Below are 18,776 nucleotides of genomic sequence, written 5' to 3'. Positions count from 1 at the left end.
AAGGACTCATGTATAGGCTGATTTTGATATACATAGAACACAACCCTCCTAACAACAAACTTTGCTATTCTGTGCACCAAGGGAAAGTCTGCAGAAACCTGCAGATGGTCGTGTGTTTCCCCGGGCTGTGCATAGTTTCCTCACACCATAATGCTGGCTGCCATTGAAATATTCTTGAGTATGGTGTAAAACACCAATCAAATAAATAAAATAAATCTGTGCACCAAACTATGTACTAAAACAAACAAAAATATCATTCTTGAACACATTACATGTCTTACCTTGCTAGCTGCTCCACTGATGGTCTCAAACTCTTTCATGAAGGGATCCAGCTCAAGCTTCAAGACCTTGCGCAGTGTTGTGCCTGAGTCTGGTTTGATGTCAAAACCTGCAATGTCAGACATCTGCTGCCAATGGCGATCTCGAATTCCTGGATTACACATTGTACCGATTACAGGTATGATATCCTGTGATAAAACAAAATAAGAGACACCAAATTACTGCATGGTTGCTACAAATGCCTCACAAGTTCAGTGAAATGAGAGAATAACCACTTTTTTACATGTCAACAAAACAGAGTGAATAATACACTATGACTCGGTAACTCTCTCTTCTGGGCCACACACCTTGAAGTCTTTCATTGCATCCTGAACATTTCTGCAGACCTCCACAGCAGCTGGTGGATGAAATTCCTCCTCTGGCTCCTTCTCTGCTTCCTCAGAATCCTCAGCATGTCTCCTTTTCTTCTTCCTTTCTCGCTCTCGCTCATCCCTCTCCATGGTCATCTTTTTCACCTTCTGGTTGAACACCTTCTGCACCTTGTACACCTCTCTCCAGTACTCATCTACTTCCACCTCAATGTTTTCAGCATTCAGTTCCTTGAAGGCTCCATCCAACCACCTGGAAACATTGTAAACATACTGCTGAATGACAAACATAACTGGCTCCTGACTAAAAACAAAACAATGGATCACTATGACATGAAGATGTGTCAATACTAATCGAATTTCACATTTAGAAAGCACACAGAAGTTTACCATATTCCACACTTTAGAAATTCCTGATAAAAGTGCAACAACTCACTTTTTCTCAGCTCTTTGCCATTTCAGGACCACGTTGAAAAGTCTGTAGAATGGGTCCACTGAGCTGGAAATTTCGTCAACATCAGGATATGTTGACAATGGATACTTAAACAAGACTTCTTCCTAAGGACAAAAGAGCAAGCAAGGTTTTAGCATTTCCAGTATGTTTGAAACATAATCAAATCCCACGCATCGGTGCTGTATTAGGTCAGCAGCACTATAGTAAAGCTAAATAAATCATCGTCAGCTTCATTAGTGAAACTTCATGAATCAAATGCAATGACTTCATGTTGAGAGGATTGCTTACAAGAATTCCAAGGCACTATCCAACCTTGACGTACCTTGTTTATCCATGTTATCTGTTCCTGTACATCGGCCAATCGTTTCTGGAGAGCTCTGACATCTTGGACGTACTGCTGCATCATGTCCAACTCCCCATAGTCATTGAATTCATCCACTCTTTGTCGCATCTTCTCAAGTTCTGAGATTACTTTTTCTCGTTTATCCAGCAGAGCACGTTCACTGTTCAGTTTGGAAGACTCCACCAACTGAATTCAAGACATCCAAAAAAATAAGATAAAATATATATATAGAGTTTCTTGCTGCTTAAGCTTAAAGTTTACTTCCTTGGTTTGATACTGCAAGAAATAATAACCTAGCTTGTTTCACAGTTGTGAGGTATACTAAATTTATATCATGTACTCTTCTATACAGTTACAAAGGGGAACTCCTAAAACTCACTCCTGCCTGTAGCATAACAGTCCATAGCTGTGAACTCTTTTGTTCCTTCCTTTATTACGTCACACTGATCAGTATAAGTGTGATCATGAAACACATATGAAGTACACAAGCACTACAACATCACATAAGAAAAGTGCGATAAGGATTTTCTGTGTGGCTTGTCCTTCATTACTGACAGTCACTCAATGCTTAAGAATAAAGCTTGGCAGCAGAATGACTCACCTCATCATTTTCATCAAACACTGGGTTGATTCGTTTGGGCCATGTCAGGACTTCACAGTTGAGTTCAATGTCCTCTGGGGAGAACATGTAGACATCTATAAGGTAGGCCAGCCTCTGCTGGGATTCCTGTGTAGAGGGAGCAGAGTCAGACATTGGTACACAGATGATGTTTTGATGAAGTTTATGTACTCTAGTAGACAGTCCAATAACTACTTCCATGAGCATGAACTGCGACTGAAAATATTAGATAGCGGTTGGATTTCAGTTATGAACAAAGCAATTTCCACAAATAAAAAATGAAATAAAAAAACAGTTACCAGCTTACATGCTATGGTTTTTAATCTCGGTACATGTACTGCAGACATACCCTGATTCTTTCATTCAGTTTAATCATTCCCATGGTTCGTGCCTTCTCCACAAAGGAAACCATTTCCATGAGTTCCTCTGAAGTTTCTGGGACATGCAGTGCCTTTTCTTGAATCAGTTTAAACTCCTCACAGATTCTGTAAAATATTGAAAAGCAAACCATGACCATCAACCCTTGCATTTTATTTTTCATTAAGGTATCCGTACCATGGTCCATCATGAAAAATTACTTACAATGGCACTTGCATTGATTATAGGGATATCCTCCCCATATTTCAGGATTGCTAAGATAATAACATCAATGCTGAAAACTGGTATTCACTGGAAAAGCAGAGAATTATGTCGCAAAAGAGACAACATGGAACCAATAGTCACAGCCTTTATATTGATTTTACATGTAGTGCTTGCAACTTGTCAAACATATTACGCGTTGTAGATAAGAGAATTTCTATACACGGCTACCATCAGGCATAGATAGGAACTCACGCTTCATTCTCCACCCTGTGATTATGCGAGACCTCACTAAGAAGAACATCAGCATTTGCCCTAGAGGCTTCAGCCAGTCCTCTCTTCAAGTCTTCACAGTCCAGGCGTATCATGTCAAAATGCTCAATGCTTGGCAAACCCATTATTTCACGGGCCAATCCACGGAAGGACTCAATGTACTGAAATTGAATGCATCCAAATAAAATATGAATTGACTCTGAGATCAGCTCTGTTCGTCATTTTTCATGAAAAGCCAAAAGCTTCAGGCACGCTCCAAGGTCATTACAATAAACTAGGATAAACATGAGTAATATACATTTACACCTCTCATGACAAATACTAGTTACAACACACACATTCTTCATAGTTAAATCCTTATTAAAACATATTCAAAGCAAATTTACTCCATTCTCAGTGGCTTACACTAGCTGTTATATCAGTGCAATATGTACCACGTGCTAATACATGGCATCTGAGCTTTCTCACCCATGTGTAACCCTATCTAACTCAACTCACCTCACAATACTCATTAAAGTTGTGCTCTTCACTCATGAATTTCCTTATGTCTGTCATAGCTTTCCCATTAGTAATCCAGTCGTATCTTTCCACTGAGAAACAAAATTGACAAAAATAATAAAATTATGATTTAAAAACAAAAATGACTGTAAAGCATAAGAAAATCAATACAGTTAATGGGTAAATGCAAAAAGTACCAATGTAGGCTCAGGCCATCATGACTATTAAACTCAGGGGAATGTATGTAAGCATCAATACATACTAAACGAGTCCAGATGTGCAGATGGTTCTTCAAAGTTTCGTTTCACTGCTTCAATCAACGTCTTGTGTGCTTGTTTCAGAATGTGGTCAGCTATGCTGGCGTCTGTGTAAGTGACAGTGTTACCCCCACTGAGCCAAGACTGCACTGTTGGCACCTGCTGCAACGTCTTAGTTATCGCTGTCATAACGTGAATTATTGTCTCTTCCAGGTCTTCATATGGAGGGTAGAACTGCATTTTCTCATCATCAAAAGTGAGCTCCATCTTAAGAATAGGCAGGTGCTCTTTGTTTTCAGAGTCAAAAAGGTTTACCCAGGCTTCGATTGTTCGAACTAGTAGGTCTTTCAGCTGAAAAATGGATGGCATCAAATATGTATGTATATACATATATATATTTACATATATATACACACAAGTTTACAACATAAGACATTATACTAATTAGCATTCCACCTTTTAATGCTTTTGAGACAGACCACTAGATGATTATGTTCAAAGAGAAAACATTAAGTATGGTATATGCTGACATCATAATCACTATCAATATATGTACTACCAAAGCACCAATTAGAGCATGGCGTTCAAAACTTTACATACCTGATTTGAGATCAGTGTTGTAACAGCGTTAAAAAATGAATCTGACTGCGCTGTGGAGAATGCATTCTTGTCAGCAAAAACATTTATTACAGCTGGAAACCATCTGAAAATAAATAAAATGTACAAATAAACACAACAGACTGAAACATGATGGCCCCAAGGTAAAAAAAAAAATCAAGGTTTGTTCCAAAATCAAGAATGAAATATATTATTTGTTTAAAGACCCTCAAAAATTGCTATTAGCCAACATTCATGCTCATAATACAGAAACATGGCATCTTAAAATGTGAAATAGCTGGTAAATTAACTGAATACACAACAGACAAAATGAATGAATTCTATTTCCTAGACTTACGTATGCATTAGCTTGTCTTCCATCTTCTCCAAATCTAAGGTTACATTATTTTTCAGCTGTTCAAAATCGGCCGCACCTTTGCTTCTGTAAAGTAAGAATCATCAAGTTGGTGTATTCCGTTTAAGTATAATATCAAAATTCTAATTTTTTTTTTTTTTTTTTTCTTTGAAGATGTATTTTAGCACTCTTCAAAGTTAATGTGAAAAATGTCCAAAAAACAAAGATCTTTCATACATTATTACTGGCAGACATACTCACCTGTACTCAGAGCAGTCCACCAAAATCATGCTTCCCAGTGTTGTCTGGCACATGTTCAGAATTGTCTGATGAGATGGGTGAAGCAAGTGAAGGTTTTCACGAATGAACTCACGGTTTTCTATAAATGTTTCATGCCATGGCCGTGAAAAATCCAGTCCCCTGTGTTTGAGAAAACAAATTATATATTTCACAAGTAATAAAATTTGTATTTCATTGTTCAAATTTTATGACTCAAGCTCACATAACTACAGATTACATTGTGTTGTCTTGTGAAGAAAGCTGAGTTAGACAATAAACAGAAGACTGGATTAAACTGTGGTGAAGAACTCACTCTGGTTCTGATGGTGGTTGTCCTGGATCATCCGAGTCCATTCCACGACCTTCAGGCTTGACTAGTACATGCTGGACTGGATAAATAACATTCATAAATTCAATAAAAATAACTCTATGTGACTGAGGTGTAATACTCATCAAACAGTATACCACTAAAGTAATTAGTATAAAAATATTTAGTACAAGTATTTAAATCATCCATTTCAATTAACTGCTTGAGATTTTGTTCTGCTTGTCCAAATATTACCCAATGCTGCATAATGTGTTCAAACTGACCAATGGACTTTTTCATGCTCCCCTCAAAGTCCGTTGAGACTTCCTCAAAGAGCTCCTGAATCACATCCCTCAGTTGTGAAGTGAGTCGTAGTCTGGGTGGAATAAGGCTAATGATGTTGTCAAACCATTCTTGCTGCATGGGAATGATTGGGCTTTGCTGCACACATTTCTTCATATACTGGTAGTTGAGCTAATAAAAAGAGAGTATATAATATGTTAATTACTCTAAGTTAGCCTGTGTGGTGGTGGAGAAATGATAATGTTTTTATATAAAGAAAAAAGCAAAAAACAAAAAAGAAACAAATTTAGCATTAATTTCCAAATGGTTAGTATGTAAATCTACCTTCAGATTTATTTCATGATTACTTCAATTAGAAATGGATAAAATATTAATATCTAAATTGATATTTAATCTCTTCAAAAATCTAAATTAAAATGAAAGGCACACAAATGGGAAATAGTTATCATTATTTGTCAACTGTGGGGTCAGCAATAAGTTTGCAAACACAGGAGAAACTTTTTATTTTATCAACCATTATAAAAATATTTATGTTAAGAAAATATGCATGGTAATTACATATGTGTAGTTCATATATTTATACATACCCTCACTCTGCGATCTGTGCCCATCATCTAGGAGTGTGTATTGAGAATTATTTTACAGTTTGGGAAACAGAGATGCAGACAGTAAGTAAGGGTGGAAATTGATTTAGGGAGCAAAGATTTTTTTTTTTTTTGATGGTTGAAGATGAAGGAATGGGTAGCAGTGGGCGAGTGAAAACAGGAGAACAGGAACAGAATAGAAAAAAAAAACAGAAACAGTTCATTAATTTCATGCAAAAAACATTTGTAAGGGCTATAATCCATGTGGAAATTCTACTGAAACCTGCGTCAGGACCTAGCATGTATTTTTTATTTTTCTGTTCAGCACTGAAACAGGACACAGGACATCCACACGATTTACAGCCCAAAAGTATAAAATCATAACAAAACATAAACACAAAAACAAAGAGAAAAGTAACACATTACCACTTTAGCTCGCGAGGGGGCCATTAGCTTCATTGAACAAAGATAAAGTGCAATATAAATGTTATAACTCAACCACGGAGACATTTACACTTGTGACTGTCTTTCTTGCTTTGCATGAAAACATCAGAAAACTTGCCCCAGATAAAGATTATTTACATGCCAGTGTTACACAATGTATGTATTAAACAGAGATTATATTGAATGAATAAGTGCAAACAAAATAACCATGACAGTGAAATGTGCTTGGTTCATTCTGCCATTCTCAGTTCTCTGTACCCTGAACTTCTGAATGCTAAATCCTATTACAATGATCATTTATATATGAATGGTCAAGCTTACAGTAAATTGCCAAAACTCGTAAAAGTGGGCTATGCTAACCTCTGCAGGATACTGAGGCTCCTTTGGCGTAGCAACCCGCTTCTGGTTGTACTCAGCCGTTTCCTCGTATGCTGACAATGCATCTTTGTGCCTGAAAAAAGACATGTACAGGCTCGTGAGGTTGCCAAATTTAAATTATAAAAGTTTACTATAGATAGCAATAAATTCTATAATTACATTTATTGTACCAACTAAATATAAATACACTGTATAGCTACACTGATTAATTTAAATATTTATGAATATTTTAAAGCCGAGAACAAACACAATAATTGACACTTATATATTACTCTGTTCACAATTGTGGGCCGGTTACCATCCACACGGCACAGATAAACCGGCTCACTCCCTGAAACAGGCTTAAAGCCATGTCAGTAGCAGGTGTAAATAAACCAGACTAAATGCCCCCGCTACACATTAACACAGGAGAGGTTAAACTGGCTCAAAGCCACATTTGCATTTAAACCAGCTTAACTTTGCCTTTGTGAACAGGGTACTTGTCATAATATTTACAACAGAATCCTCTACTTACAAAACTTGCATAAGAAGAGCTTGTTTATGATCGGCCAATCTAAATCTCATCAACGGACTTGCTGCATATGGATCATGCTTGACAGAAGGCCGTTTTATTGGAGGCAGACGGGGCAAACCATCTGGACCGATGCTGCCGATCTTCCCATTTATCTTGGGTTTTTTCGACAATGGCTCACCTCTTAAGGAAGCCATCTGTAAGGTGATAGTAATTATTTAACAGTAACAAATAAAAGAAACCAATGTGAAAACAATTAGTCAGTAAAATAAATCCTCTTTCAGACTAGATGATATCACATTTAACATCATTAGAAACTGTAAACTTCTTACTGCAGAAAGCTCTAACACAGCAGAAATCAAACTGAAGTTTAATGAGATGCAAAACTTGAAAGTATGTTGTTTTGAAATATCACAAAGAAAATGATGGTAACCTGGTTTATGGGTGGATAAAACTGAAGTGAGTGGAGTAATCAACAATGTGCTCAGCATAAACCACTTATAAAATTAACAGGCTATTCTAATATAAAACAGAATACATGATGGCATTATGTTCAAACATGACATGATTAATTTTATTAATACAATGTTTATCACTGCAATCTGTAGACTGTTTTCAAGCACTGTTTACAGTAAATAAAGCCTACTGCTTGCACACAAATACATCGATTTCACAAAATGTCAACACAAATAAAGCACACTGTCCGGTATCTACCTAGCATTAATAAGTACAATAGTCTAAACGGTAACAGAGACAGTGGCTGTAAGGCCAAGGCCTAATCAATGTTTACAAAGTATGGTAAAAACTTCAAAATTCATTCATCACCTGGCTGTACAGAATTATATTTTTTATAACAATAATTCGTTGGACTGAAGGAAACAGAAAAGGAAAACTAAAAAATAAGACTTCGTCATTGTCAGCACACGCAGAAGCTTGTCACAAATGCACATGTCGCGTCTTTGTCACCTGGCCATATATTTTTCCCTTACCTTGAGAAACCTGTCGACTTAACGGTAATATGTGTCCACTCAATGTGAACACGAGGTTTATAGCCAAAGCATTCGTTCAATATTTTTCAATTCAGAATTTTCCGAGTAATTTCACTTAAAACGTCAAACATCTGGTCGCTAAGGAAGTCGACTGTGGCTTGCATCCTAACGACCAGCCGGTGTAACATAATAGACGGCTCTCGATTGGATAAAATCCACAGCTTGGCCAATGACAGCTAGCGTATCATTGTAAGTTTAGAGGGCCTTGGTAACTGTGACGTCACGATTAAACAATCTACACGCTACCTGTCATGGCTACTCAGGTGTTTCGGAGAGAAACTTTGACATAAGCTGTCAAGAAACACAAAATAACATCGAACAAGACCAGGGTGAGACATCGTCTTTTCAGGTTTTCTTGTTGTTAAAAAGTGGTACCTTCGGACTTGCATTCACTTGATAAGCTGTAGTTGCTAGTGGAAAGTAGTGAAGCTGAACGTGAACTCGATCGGTCACTGGTACTGTTACAGCATTTACCAGTACATGTCTGCTGTGTATTATTTGTAAGTTGTAGTTGAATGTAGTGATAGAATTTCATGCCTTTTAGGCAGTTACTCTTTTATCTGTTTGCATTGTCTTGAGTTGGAAATTTGTTTAAATAATTTCAGTTAATGTAGGGTCTGTATGTGTTATATGTGTTATTACATGGTGAAATTTACAAATGCGAAATAGTGATCCATCTGGGGTCAAACTACATGCGACTAAAACCCTGGCTTTCCTGGTTACTTGTTTAATGATGCATTTGTTTTCAGTTATTAAGTCATTCTTTGTAAAGAACAATTGAACTATCAATGTTTATTGGAATCATTTTCAAAAACATGTTTTTAATTGTTGAAAATGTAGCGTGATATGTACACTGTATCATGGTCACTCAAGCTTTGAATAAGCTAATTGTAATACTTACAGTGCTACTGTGCTTAAATTGTTAGCTGTTACACAGCTGGCAGAACCTGGGGTTTGAATTATAAAAAAACAAATAAAGTGTTTGGTAATTATATCTAGGACATGGCTTGCTTAACTTTACTGGCACAACCAAAATGCCACAGGCCAAGGACCAATAACAATGTTTATTTTGAGCCCTGATTTCATAAATAAATAAATATTAAATCACTGAAAGTCATATTTGCACAATGCAACTTATTACATTAACTCTTCAGATGAAAACAGGCTCTAACTGCTCTATTTCCTATACCATGTTTACACGTAGCAATTTTCACAAAGTAGTCAAATTTCACAACTTGTAATATATCTTGTGTTTCGGATATTTTCTTTTGACAAATTGAATTTGATAACTCACACGATGTAAAAATGGCTTATTTGGCAATTCTACATTTTAATGTAATTTATGAATGTTAATTTTTTTATGTTTTTTTGCCAAAGGTTACAAGGTCTTTTGTCCATCAATGCCCAAGTAAAGAAAAACATTTTCTCATTTCAGTTGTGTGTATAATAACTATTTAATGACTAATAAGTAAGAAATTTTACCCGATTCTGTCGTCAGCAGGTGAAAATATTTTGAAAATGGCTGAGGAAGGGACAAATGAAATTCTTCAGGAAGAAAAAGATGTACAAGAAGAAACAACTGAAGCACAAATTGAAACACCTGGTAATGAGGAAGAAATAGAAGCAGCAACTGGGACAGAAGAAGTAGCAGAAACTGGGACAGAAGAAGTAGCAGAAACTGGGGCAGAAGAAATAGCAGTAACCGAGGCAGAAGAAATAGCAGTAAATGGGACAGAAGAAGTAGTAACTGGGACGGAAGAAACAGCACTAAATGAAGCAGAAGAAACAGCTGAGGCTAAGAGTGATGGGAATGAAAGTGAACAAATAATGGATGAAGAACCAGCAAAAGTGAACGAAGCTGGAGATCTAAAAAGTGTGGAAACCGGGGTGCACGACACAGAACAGCCCATGGAAAACGAATACAAGAGGGAGAATAAAAATGGTGGAGATGATGATAAAGAAGAAACACCAAAACAGGAATCTATACGAGGCACTAGAGAAGTAACCAATGATGATGATAAAATATCTGTACCAACCACAACACCTGTTGTGGACAATGTAGGCACAGTCACAGAGGAAAGTACTGAGAAGCATGAAGTGGACCCTCATGCACCATCCCCTCCCCCTGAGGTGTCTATGGAGGCCACAGCTACAGGTTTGTACTCTAGGACCCTGGCTCTCTCTAAAAAAACATGTTTAGTCTAAAGTGTTAAAAGTAAGAACTTTTGAGCACAGCATGTCTTACTATACAGACTACTATTTGATATGTTATGCCAGTTGTTTGACATATATATAGTTCATAGTGAGTGAAATGCTTTTAGTGTTTCACACACTTGCATGAGCAAGTAAAACATTCGTGTACACATACAGTGCATATATACGGTCGGGTTTAATAGCAGGCCATTGATTTATGTACATATGAAATATTGTTAAGTCAAAGAGAAAATGTGTGCAGTGAAGTAGGAATGTAGCTGTGGATGTGTGATATTTTTTTAAGATGATGAACGTTACAATGTATCAGAGTAATAGAATATACTAATCTGTGCCACACCAAGGTATTTGTTTTACATTTGTCATGTCTTTTTACAGTTAAATTTGTACTCATGCCGACTGGACAGGTAGCAACCATGGCTTGTATGCTGGGTCAGACACTGAAAGAGCTAAAGAATCATTTTGCCACTGAGCTCAAGATGCCAGCTGATTTGATTCTCCTCATGTTTGATGGTAAGATTTAATAACACATGTAAAATGTACAATCTAAAGTATATAAGATTAGTGAAGTAGTATTGATATTGGAGGCTGATGTTGTCTTTTGTGATAACAGTTGTATTGAATTTAAGAACTATTTAAAATATATGTGACATGTCTTTTAGGGAAAAATATGACAGATACCACCACCTTAGCTGAACTAGGAGTTGGTCCGAATGGCACTGTACAGTTGGAAATGCAATCAGCTGATCCCATCAACACTCCAATCAAGACGTTTCGCCCACAGGTGGATTATCACATGCCAGATGTAATTACAGTGAGAGTTCAAAATGGTAAGATACCCAGCGAAAATCTGTTTTCAATTGGTGTGATACAATGACATGACTAAGTTGTATTTTTCTGAATTGAACAAATATATACACGGTATGTATGTATTTCTTTTTGTTATTGCATCATTTGAAAAGCTTCTCTTACTTGCATTTTTTTATGCAAGATAATATACACTTTTGCAGATAGTGGAGGATTCAGTGATGTGGTGGTGGAAATTGAGAGAGCCTCTCGGAAGAAAACTTATATGGGTGGGTATCGGCACAAGCAGACTGGCGTCGAGTTCCATCACGCATCAGCACAGACAGTCCAGAAGCAGCGTCCAGTGTCAGCGGTGGAAAAATTTTGCAGAGACACGCAGACTGTTCAGCTTCGGCACCAAGTCCAGCAAACTTTCAACAACATGGCAACACAGATGACAAAAGTAGGCGTGTATGTCAGCAATATGGAAGACAAGTTAGTTGTTCCAGGCCATTACACAACAGCAGAAGAGCATCATGATTACATCCTCAAAAAGGTTAGAGATTGAGATTTTAGGAGTTGAAAATTGTTTCACTAAGTGGGTTTGGCTGTGAAATGTGGCATATATGTGGAGGACTAGATGAAAGTTGCTTTAGGCAATGAGGGGAATTAACTTAATTTTTACTTTTTCAAGGTTGAATCATCAGGCAGTCATACTGAACTACATAGATAATTTTCAATGTTTTAATGATTCTGTTTCTTCCGTTTGTATCAGATTATAATCCTACAAAAATATTATCGTCGATGGCTGGCCAAGAGATCTGTTCAATCTTTGCGTGAAGATAAAGAACGCAGAATAGAATTTGAGAGACAAGAAGAAATTCGAAAGAAGAAAGAAAAGGAAAACAGAATCCGAAAAGAATTCGAAAGGAGAATGAATCCTAAAACAAAAGAAGACTTTGATTTATTGTACCACGCTTTAGAGAGTGAGTATACCTCCATCTGTTTTGGAGAATACAGTTAATCACCATTGGCTAAGTTACTCATTTTGCTTAATTATGAAGGTTCTATCTGTTATATTAGTCAGAAAGGTGTTTCAGATGTGTTTGAAGGGAAAGATGATATCCCACTGAAATAAGTTTTAGATCCAGAAGTAATATCTTAGGACATTTATTTGCCTGAGTAAATGCTCTTTTGTGGACGGATTCATATTGAGTAATTCTTCATTTAATCTTTTCCAGCCTCTGCAGTGATGTGTGAGCTGTTAAGGTTTCAGTTGTGTTTATTCTAATCGGTCCACCACACTGACTTTGTATGACACCAACTTGTTTTCTGTCACAACTTGTTCATTTTTTAATTTCAGAATGGAGGAAAGAGGAACTTGAGAGGATCAACTCTGAGCTAGATGGAGCAGAACGGAAAGCAGCCTTGTATATGTTGTTGGAGCAGGAGAGTCAGTTAATTGCAGCCATAGGCCGCCACAAGTTGGAGGCAGATGGGGAAAACAAGGAGAAGAGAGTACAAGGCTTCCTTGACAAGGTAGTATGAATAGAACCAGTAAAAGGCACTGGCCACTCTTTTGTGAAGTGTAATGTAAGAACATTTATTGAGAAAAATCATTTATGTACAGCTGTTTTGAACAAAACTGATTTCGTCATTCAGCACATGCGTTACAGTATCAGTTACTCTCATTTGAACTTCGTCTCCACTCAGGCTGCTGCACCCAAACGTTGGAAGGCCTATGATGGGAAGTATACAGAAATGGACACACCTTTCACAATCCGGGCACGGGAACTGAAGGACATCTACAACAGCATTAATATGAAATATCTGACTCAGGATGAGCGGTTGGATGTACTGCTGACTCTAAAGCACACTGTGAAGGTAATAAGAGTTATTGAAAGAATTATACGACAGAATATATTAAAAGTCTTTCAGTCAGTTAAAACTAGCTAGACACTTGGATTTTCCCATACTGTAAAAATCTCTTTCCATGTCTATTTTTATGAATATGTCTATTTCATTTATTCATTTGATTTGGGTTTTATGCACAATATTACTCATACTCAAGCACATTTCACTTATACAACAGCGTCAATCATTAGGGTGGGATGAAGCCTGTGTCACATTATTACCCATCATTGTGTCTTTTTGCCTCCTCAGGAACATGACTGTAAGCTGACTCAAGAGATAATTGAGCTAATTGACAGGGAGGCAGATTTACTAATGCGTGGGGTCAGGGATTCGAATCTTGAGGGACTGCGCAAGAGAATTTCTACCCTTTTCTTACAGTACATCAAAACACCCACATTCAACCCAGAGGCAGCCTCTCTCCTCAAGGTTTGTCTTCTTTTTGTAGATTACTACCTTATGACAATTAACTCAAACTCAGTGCTTACTAAAGCCATATTATGATACCAGTTTCTGTCAATAATTTTCTGACAAAGGTGCACATGTTTCATGTGATACCATGATGTGAAAATATAGTCACAACTCTTAAACAATGGAGGAAGGTGGATGATTTTTCTGTACGTACCAAGTGGATGATTCCTAATGTTAATGTATTGTTGTCCTCCATTGTAGGTGCCACAGGACCCGACAACAATGCGTAAAAACATATATTTCTGTCCAAGCTGCAACAGCTACCTCCCCTCTACAGAGTTTTCACTCTCCTCCAATTCACGTAATGTGGGCAAGTGCCATCGCTGTGTGAAGACTGACAATGATGGCCGAACTCGACAGGATTACAGCCACTACCGCTACCTCCTGAAGAGTCTGCGACGACAGGAGGAGAGTCACAGAGATGGATCAAGCATTGCTTTCCTGCTGAAGGTGGGTGTTCAAAATCAAGTGATTAAGTCCCTAAGGAGGTACAGTGAAACAGTTTAGTGAAGTTGTGAAATTTTGAAAACTTATTCTACATAATACTCCCAGCATAATGTTATCATATAGGTGAAGTATTCTTAAGTACGGCGCAAAACACCAATCAGATAAATAAATCAACTCTTCATTCACTTGAAAGTCTTATGGAAATCTTTAATTGGCTCAACATTGGTTATTGTGAATCCACTACATTGTTATAATGTGTTCATTTTTATTGCAGGAGAATGACCTTCGCTACCTGGTGGAGAACATTTGGTCAGGTCAGAGTTCACTGAGCTCCTGGGATGACCTCTATGACCTGGTCTTGGGCCGCTGGGACAAACACCAGGAGTGGTCCCCTTGGAATTGTATCCTGTTGACCAAAGATGAGATGGCAGCCCATGAAAAATTGGAAAGTTTAGAAGAAGTAAGTTTTCGGTTTATATCAGAGTCTTGTTCAATAAGATATTTGCAGGTAATATATCATGAAGTTTTTTTCATATCTTCATATTTCTTAAGGAAATTGCTCTTGTTTTTATTAGGTAATTTTCAGTGAAAAGCTACTATAAACTACCTGTTTTGTGTTTCCAGGGATATGGCCAAGTATTTATGCAGAAAATTCTACAGAAGCACACGCTGGCTAAGAACTACTTTTCTCGCCTACCTGGCATGGTTGAACACCTAAGGTTGAAGTTAAATCAGAAGCACCAACCCCGTGGTCCTTCAGTGGCAGGACATGGTCTCCCCCTCAGTCAAACAAAGGCCTAACTCCATCAGATGAATTGCACTTTTTGAATGTTTTCTCTTAATGTTTTTTTTTTCTGTGAATATTGTGTTTATGAATAGATTGAATTATATAAAATGAATACTGTTTGTTGATATAACTGCAGGCAGTTTCACCTAATGTTGTTCTTGTATTGATTGCTGGACATTTATGTAGTGGATTTATTTTTCTTTCGTTTTCACTCAGCAAAACAGAGTAGTGATAATTTTTTTTGGAGTGTTACCTGTAAAAAGTGCAGATGGATGAGAGAAAGTTGTTGCTATGTAGCAAACATACATAGAATTTTAATAATAATTTGCGCAAAACTAAGTTATTGTCTCATTGATATAAATATCCTGTGGGAGGTGAATTGCAGTTTGTGTGAATTCTCCTATTTTTCTATGCATCTTGTCATTTTTGTATAGTTCAACTTTTTTAAGGCCATCATTCACATCAATACTAGTATTAATGTAGCCTACAGCAGCAAGCCAGCAAGCCAACTTTTCTTGGTATCTGATGGAAATTTTTTTTTTTTTTAATAATGCGACAGTGGATGTGAACATACTTATAATTTTAATAAATTGTTGTTCAGTGTGATTAACTCCTTTTTGGTTGTCACTGGCTGCTTTTACTAGTACGATGCCTTATGTTAAAGATATTGTTAATGGGCACCCAGGCATGTTCTGACTGATGAGCGGCCGATGTCAACAAGTCTGTTAATTAACATAGGTAGCTCTATCAGTACAAGGTTCAAATGGTATGAACATCTCAAAAGAATAAATTTCACCGTCAAATGAGTCAGTGAGTGAGTGCTTGGTGTTTAACTTCGTACTTAACAATTTTTCAGTTATATGACGACGAAGGAATCCTTAGAGTGCAGGTAATGTGCCTCCTTTTTGCAGGATGGATTTCCACCGTTCTTTTATCTAGTGCTGCTTCAATGAGACGCCTTACCGGAGGCAAGTAAGCTGCCCCGCCTGAACCATTATACTGATATGGGTCAACCAGTCATTGCACTATCCCATTCATGCTGAACGCCAAGCGAGGAAGTAACAACTTCCTCTTTTAAAGTCTTAGGTTTGACTCAGCCCAGGATTGACCCTGGATCGATCTCTCCCAAAGCGGACGCTCTACCAACTATGCTATAGGGCCGATCACCGTCGATTGAAAGCATTGACGTTTGTGGTGGTAGTGAAGTCAACATAATATGATTTTGGCAGCTTTAGAGACACAGTCATACCAATCCCAGACTTTTTACCGAATTCGATGCGTACGGGCCAAGAACTGGCGAATCCACAATTGATCCCTGTGTATATATGGAAACTTTGGAATTGTCCACAGCTTAAGTAGTTCAGTTGTGATAGATTTGTCTAACATATCTCATTTTACGATTTCCCAACTTTTATTTATTTACTTGATTGGTGTTTTATGCCATACTCAAGAATATTTCACTTATACAACGGCCTCCATCATCATGGTGGGAGAAACCGTGTAGAGCCTAGGGAAACACACAACCATCTGCAGGTTGTTGCAAAACCTTTGCACTTATGGCCAGAAAGGAAGCCAGCATGAGCTGGACTTGAACTCACAGCCACCACATTGGTGAGAGGCACCTGGTTCATTGTGCAGTGCTGGTGTGCTCACCCCTCTTGGCCACTGAGACCCCACCCAGCTCCTAACGGTTAAAAATATGTATGCCTATAAGATGTAAAGTTGTTTTTTTTTTTCAGCCAGCAATAATCTCTAAAAGCAAAAAATATTTGTACCAGATGCACACAATAAGTGTACAGTAAAAAATTTGCACAGGAACATTAATATGTGCCTTGTATACATCATCTTTATGTACCTACACCTTCAACGTTTACCAAATTGTGAACTTGTGATAGAGGTCTTGTTTACATTGAGAGGTACATAAATGTGTACAAAACCATGCACAGTCACTTTTCACGAGTAGTGCGAAGCCAAAGATACTTTAGATAAGGTAACAGAAATGGGATTTAACATGTAAGATACCATGCATTTTTTCATTACCCATGACCATCCACAGGTTGCTGGCAGATCTTCCCACGTAGGACAAGATCTTTATACCTTTATCCAGTGACAATAGTAGTGTGACTAGCCTGCTATATCAGGTATTATTTGTGCCACAAAAAGGTGTGTGTGTGTATATATATATATATATATATATATATTATACTTATTTCAACCACAAAAACTAGATCACCATTACAAACAAGCTACATTACCTATTCACGTTGATGTTTACAATGGAGTTTAATAAAATGAGGCACACTTTAACAGCCATTGTAGCAGAACTGCCTCACTAGACATCATGTCTGCCAGATTGGTCATCAAGAAAGGAATATTATCACATCAGGAAAATTTCACAATGATTGCTGAAGATTTTATTTTTCAGGACTTATCAGAATTTTTTCATTAATCCTTTGAATCATGGTGCTACCTCTGTTTCATTCATATAATTTTATTATTTCCACCTGTTGTTTCTTGGTACTGAAGTATACATGGCAGAGGCGTTGGAAGCAGTATGGCCAATATGGTGATGGCCATACTACTTTTCAGCAAAAAAAGAAAAAAAAAAAGGAATAAAACACCTAGGTAGCCCCTGGAGCTTTGCCATTTGAGCTGGAATAGTCAACCAATGACTGTACCACTTTCATATTGCTTGGTGGCTCTCAGTTTTATGAGTGAGGAATCGGTGGAGTGCAGGTATAAACCACCGACCTTTGGCAACTTGTTAACCAATTACATGTGACGTCTACAGAGTACGCCGCACTCCATATTGATGGAAGACTTGCATGTAGTCTTCAACGAATGTTAGACTACTCAAACAGTGCTACCAGCGCAGTCAGATTTTTGTGACATGCACACAATAAAACTGCCAAAACAGTGACAACTGGTTAACTTACAAAACATCATGTAGCTTTTAATTTGATAGTTGATGATTAAGTTTCCATGGCACACAAAGTATTTTAGAATTATGGTGAAGCACCATCCACAACTTCAGGTATCCATAACTGATAATGTGAAAGGTGTGATGGAAAAATTGCCACAAAATTTCAGAGCTACCAGTACCCATTCACGCTTTCCAACACTCATGCACTGCAATAACATTGTTACCAAGCCAAATGTACTTCTACACTCTATAGTAGAATCACTATATGGGATATGCAGATACAGTCGACTGGTACAGTTGTGAATAATGCTGTTCCTGACAGGTCATGGCTATCGACATATTAAGATACAGTGCAATGCTTTCTGCACAAGGACGGGACCTCAGTGGCTCAGTTGGTTAGCGCACTAGCACAGCGTAATGACCCAGGAGTCTCTCACCAATGCGGTCGCTGTCTGGCTTCCTCTCCAGCCGTAAGTGGGAAGGTTTGCCAGCAACCTACAGATGGTTGTGGGTTTCCCCACCAGGCTGTGCCCGGTTTCCACCCACCATAATGCTGGCCGTCGTCGTATAAATGAAATATTCTTGAGTACGGCATAAAACACCAAGGCAAGTCTCAACAAACCCTCATGTGAGACCACACATAACAAAAGATCCTTACCCTTCACAATGCCTCTGAGAACAACGGAAGCAGGGATCTTGAACATGTAATGTGAAAGTAGTCTTGCATGATACCTTCGCTCTGATATTGTTTGAAGTCAACGGT

At 37.7% G+C, this 18,776-nt stretch overlaps 2 protein-coding genes across 4 annotated transcripts in view; one reads left to right on the top strand and one right to left on the bottom strand.

Annotated features, from left to right (window-relative positions):
- Window positions 1-8,555, bottom strand: part of LOC135471600 (dynein axonemal heavy chain 12-like) — a 34,111-nt gene extending 25,556 nt beyond the window's left edge. For 2 of the 3 annotated variants that reach the window (XM_064750891.1, XM_064750889.1), the window contains exons 1-18: window positions 8,418-8,555; window positions 7,432-7,625; window positions 6,900-6,990; window positions 6,099-6,125; window positions 5,493-5,682; window positions 5,215-5,290; window positions 4,884-5,042; window positions 4,626-4,709; window positions 4,271-4,373; window positions 3,676-4,021; window positions 3,414-3,505; window positions 2,898-3,076; window positions 2,413-2,548; window positions 2,046-2,171; window positions 1,424-1,630; window positions 1,084-1,205; window positions 627-900; window positions 282-467 (exon numbers count right to left, since the gene is read on the bottom strand). In XM_064750891.1, coding sequence (XP_064606961.1) covers window positions 282-467; window positions 627-900; window positions 1,084-1,205; window positions 1,424-1,630; window positions 2,046-2,171; window positions 2,413-2,548; window positions 2,898-3,076; window positions 3,414-3,505; window positions 3,676-4,021; window positions 4,271-4,373; window positions 4,626-4,709; window positions 4,884-5,042; window positions 5,215-5,290; window positions 5,493-5,682; window positions 6,099-6,125; window positions 6,900-6,990; window positions 7,432-7,625 — 2,592 coding nt within the window. In that variant the 5' untranslated portion in view covers window positions 8,418-8,555. Of the gene's footprint in view, window positions 1-281; window positions 468-626; window positions 901-1,083; window positions 1,206-1,423; window positions 1,631-2,045; window positions 2,172-2,412; window positions 2,549-2,897; window positions 3,077-3,413; window positions 3,506-3,675; window positions 4,022-4,270; window positions 4,374-4,625; window positions 4,710-4,883; window positions 5,043-5,214; window positions 5,291-5,492; window positions 5,683-6,098; window positions 6,126-6,521; window positions 6,549-6,899; window positions 6,991-7,431; window positions 7,626-8,417 lie in introns of all 3 variants that reach the window. The other variant, XM_064750890.1, reaches the window with a different exon arrangement.
- A 166-nt stretch (window positions 8,556-8,721) lies between these two features.
- LOC135470531 (IQ motif and ubiquitin-like domain-containing protein) lies at window positions 8,722-15,855 on the top strand. The gene is made up of 12 exons (XM_064749535.1): window positions 8,722-8,806; window positions 9,976-10,632; window positions 11,067-11,201; window positions 11,351-11,518; window positions 11,699-12,030; window positions 12,250-12,460; window positions 12,838-13,013; window positions 13,188-13,358; window positions 13,638-13,814; window positions 14,058-14,306; window positions 14,578-14,763; window positions 14,928-15,855. Exons 2-12 carry the CDS (start codon window positions 9,996-9,998, stop codon window positions 15,102-15,104), a joined length of 2,619 nt encoding a protein of 872 aa, XP_064605605.1. The 5' UTR covers window positions 8,722-8,806; window positions 9,976-9,995; the 3' UTR covers window positions 15,105-15,855.
- Window positions 15,856-18,776: the final 2,921 nt, after the last annotated feature.

This window comes from Liolophura sinensis, chromosome 7 (assembly GCF_032854445.1).
Source record: "Liolophura sinensis isolate JHLJ2023 chromosome 7, CUHK_Ljap_v2, whole genome shotgun sequence".
In the NCBI taxonomy this organism is placed as follows: Eukaryota; Metazoa; Mollusca; class Polyplacophora; order Chitonida; family Chitonidae; genus Liolophura; species Liolophura sinensis.
This window is presented reverse-complemented; position numbering and strand designations above follow the sequence as displayed.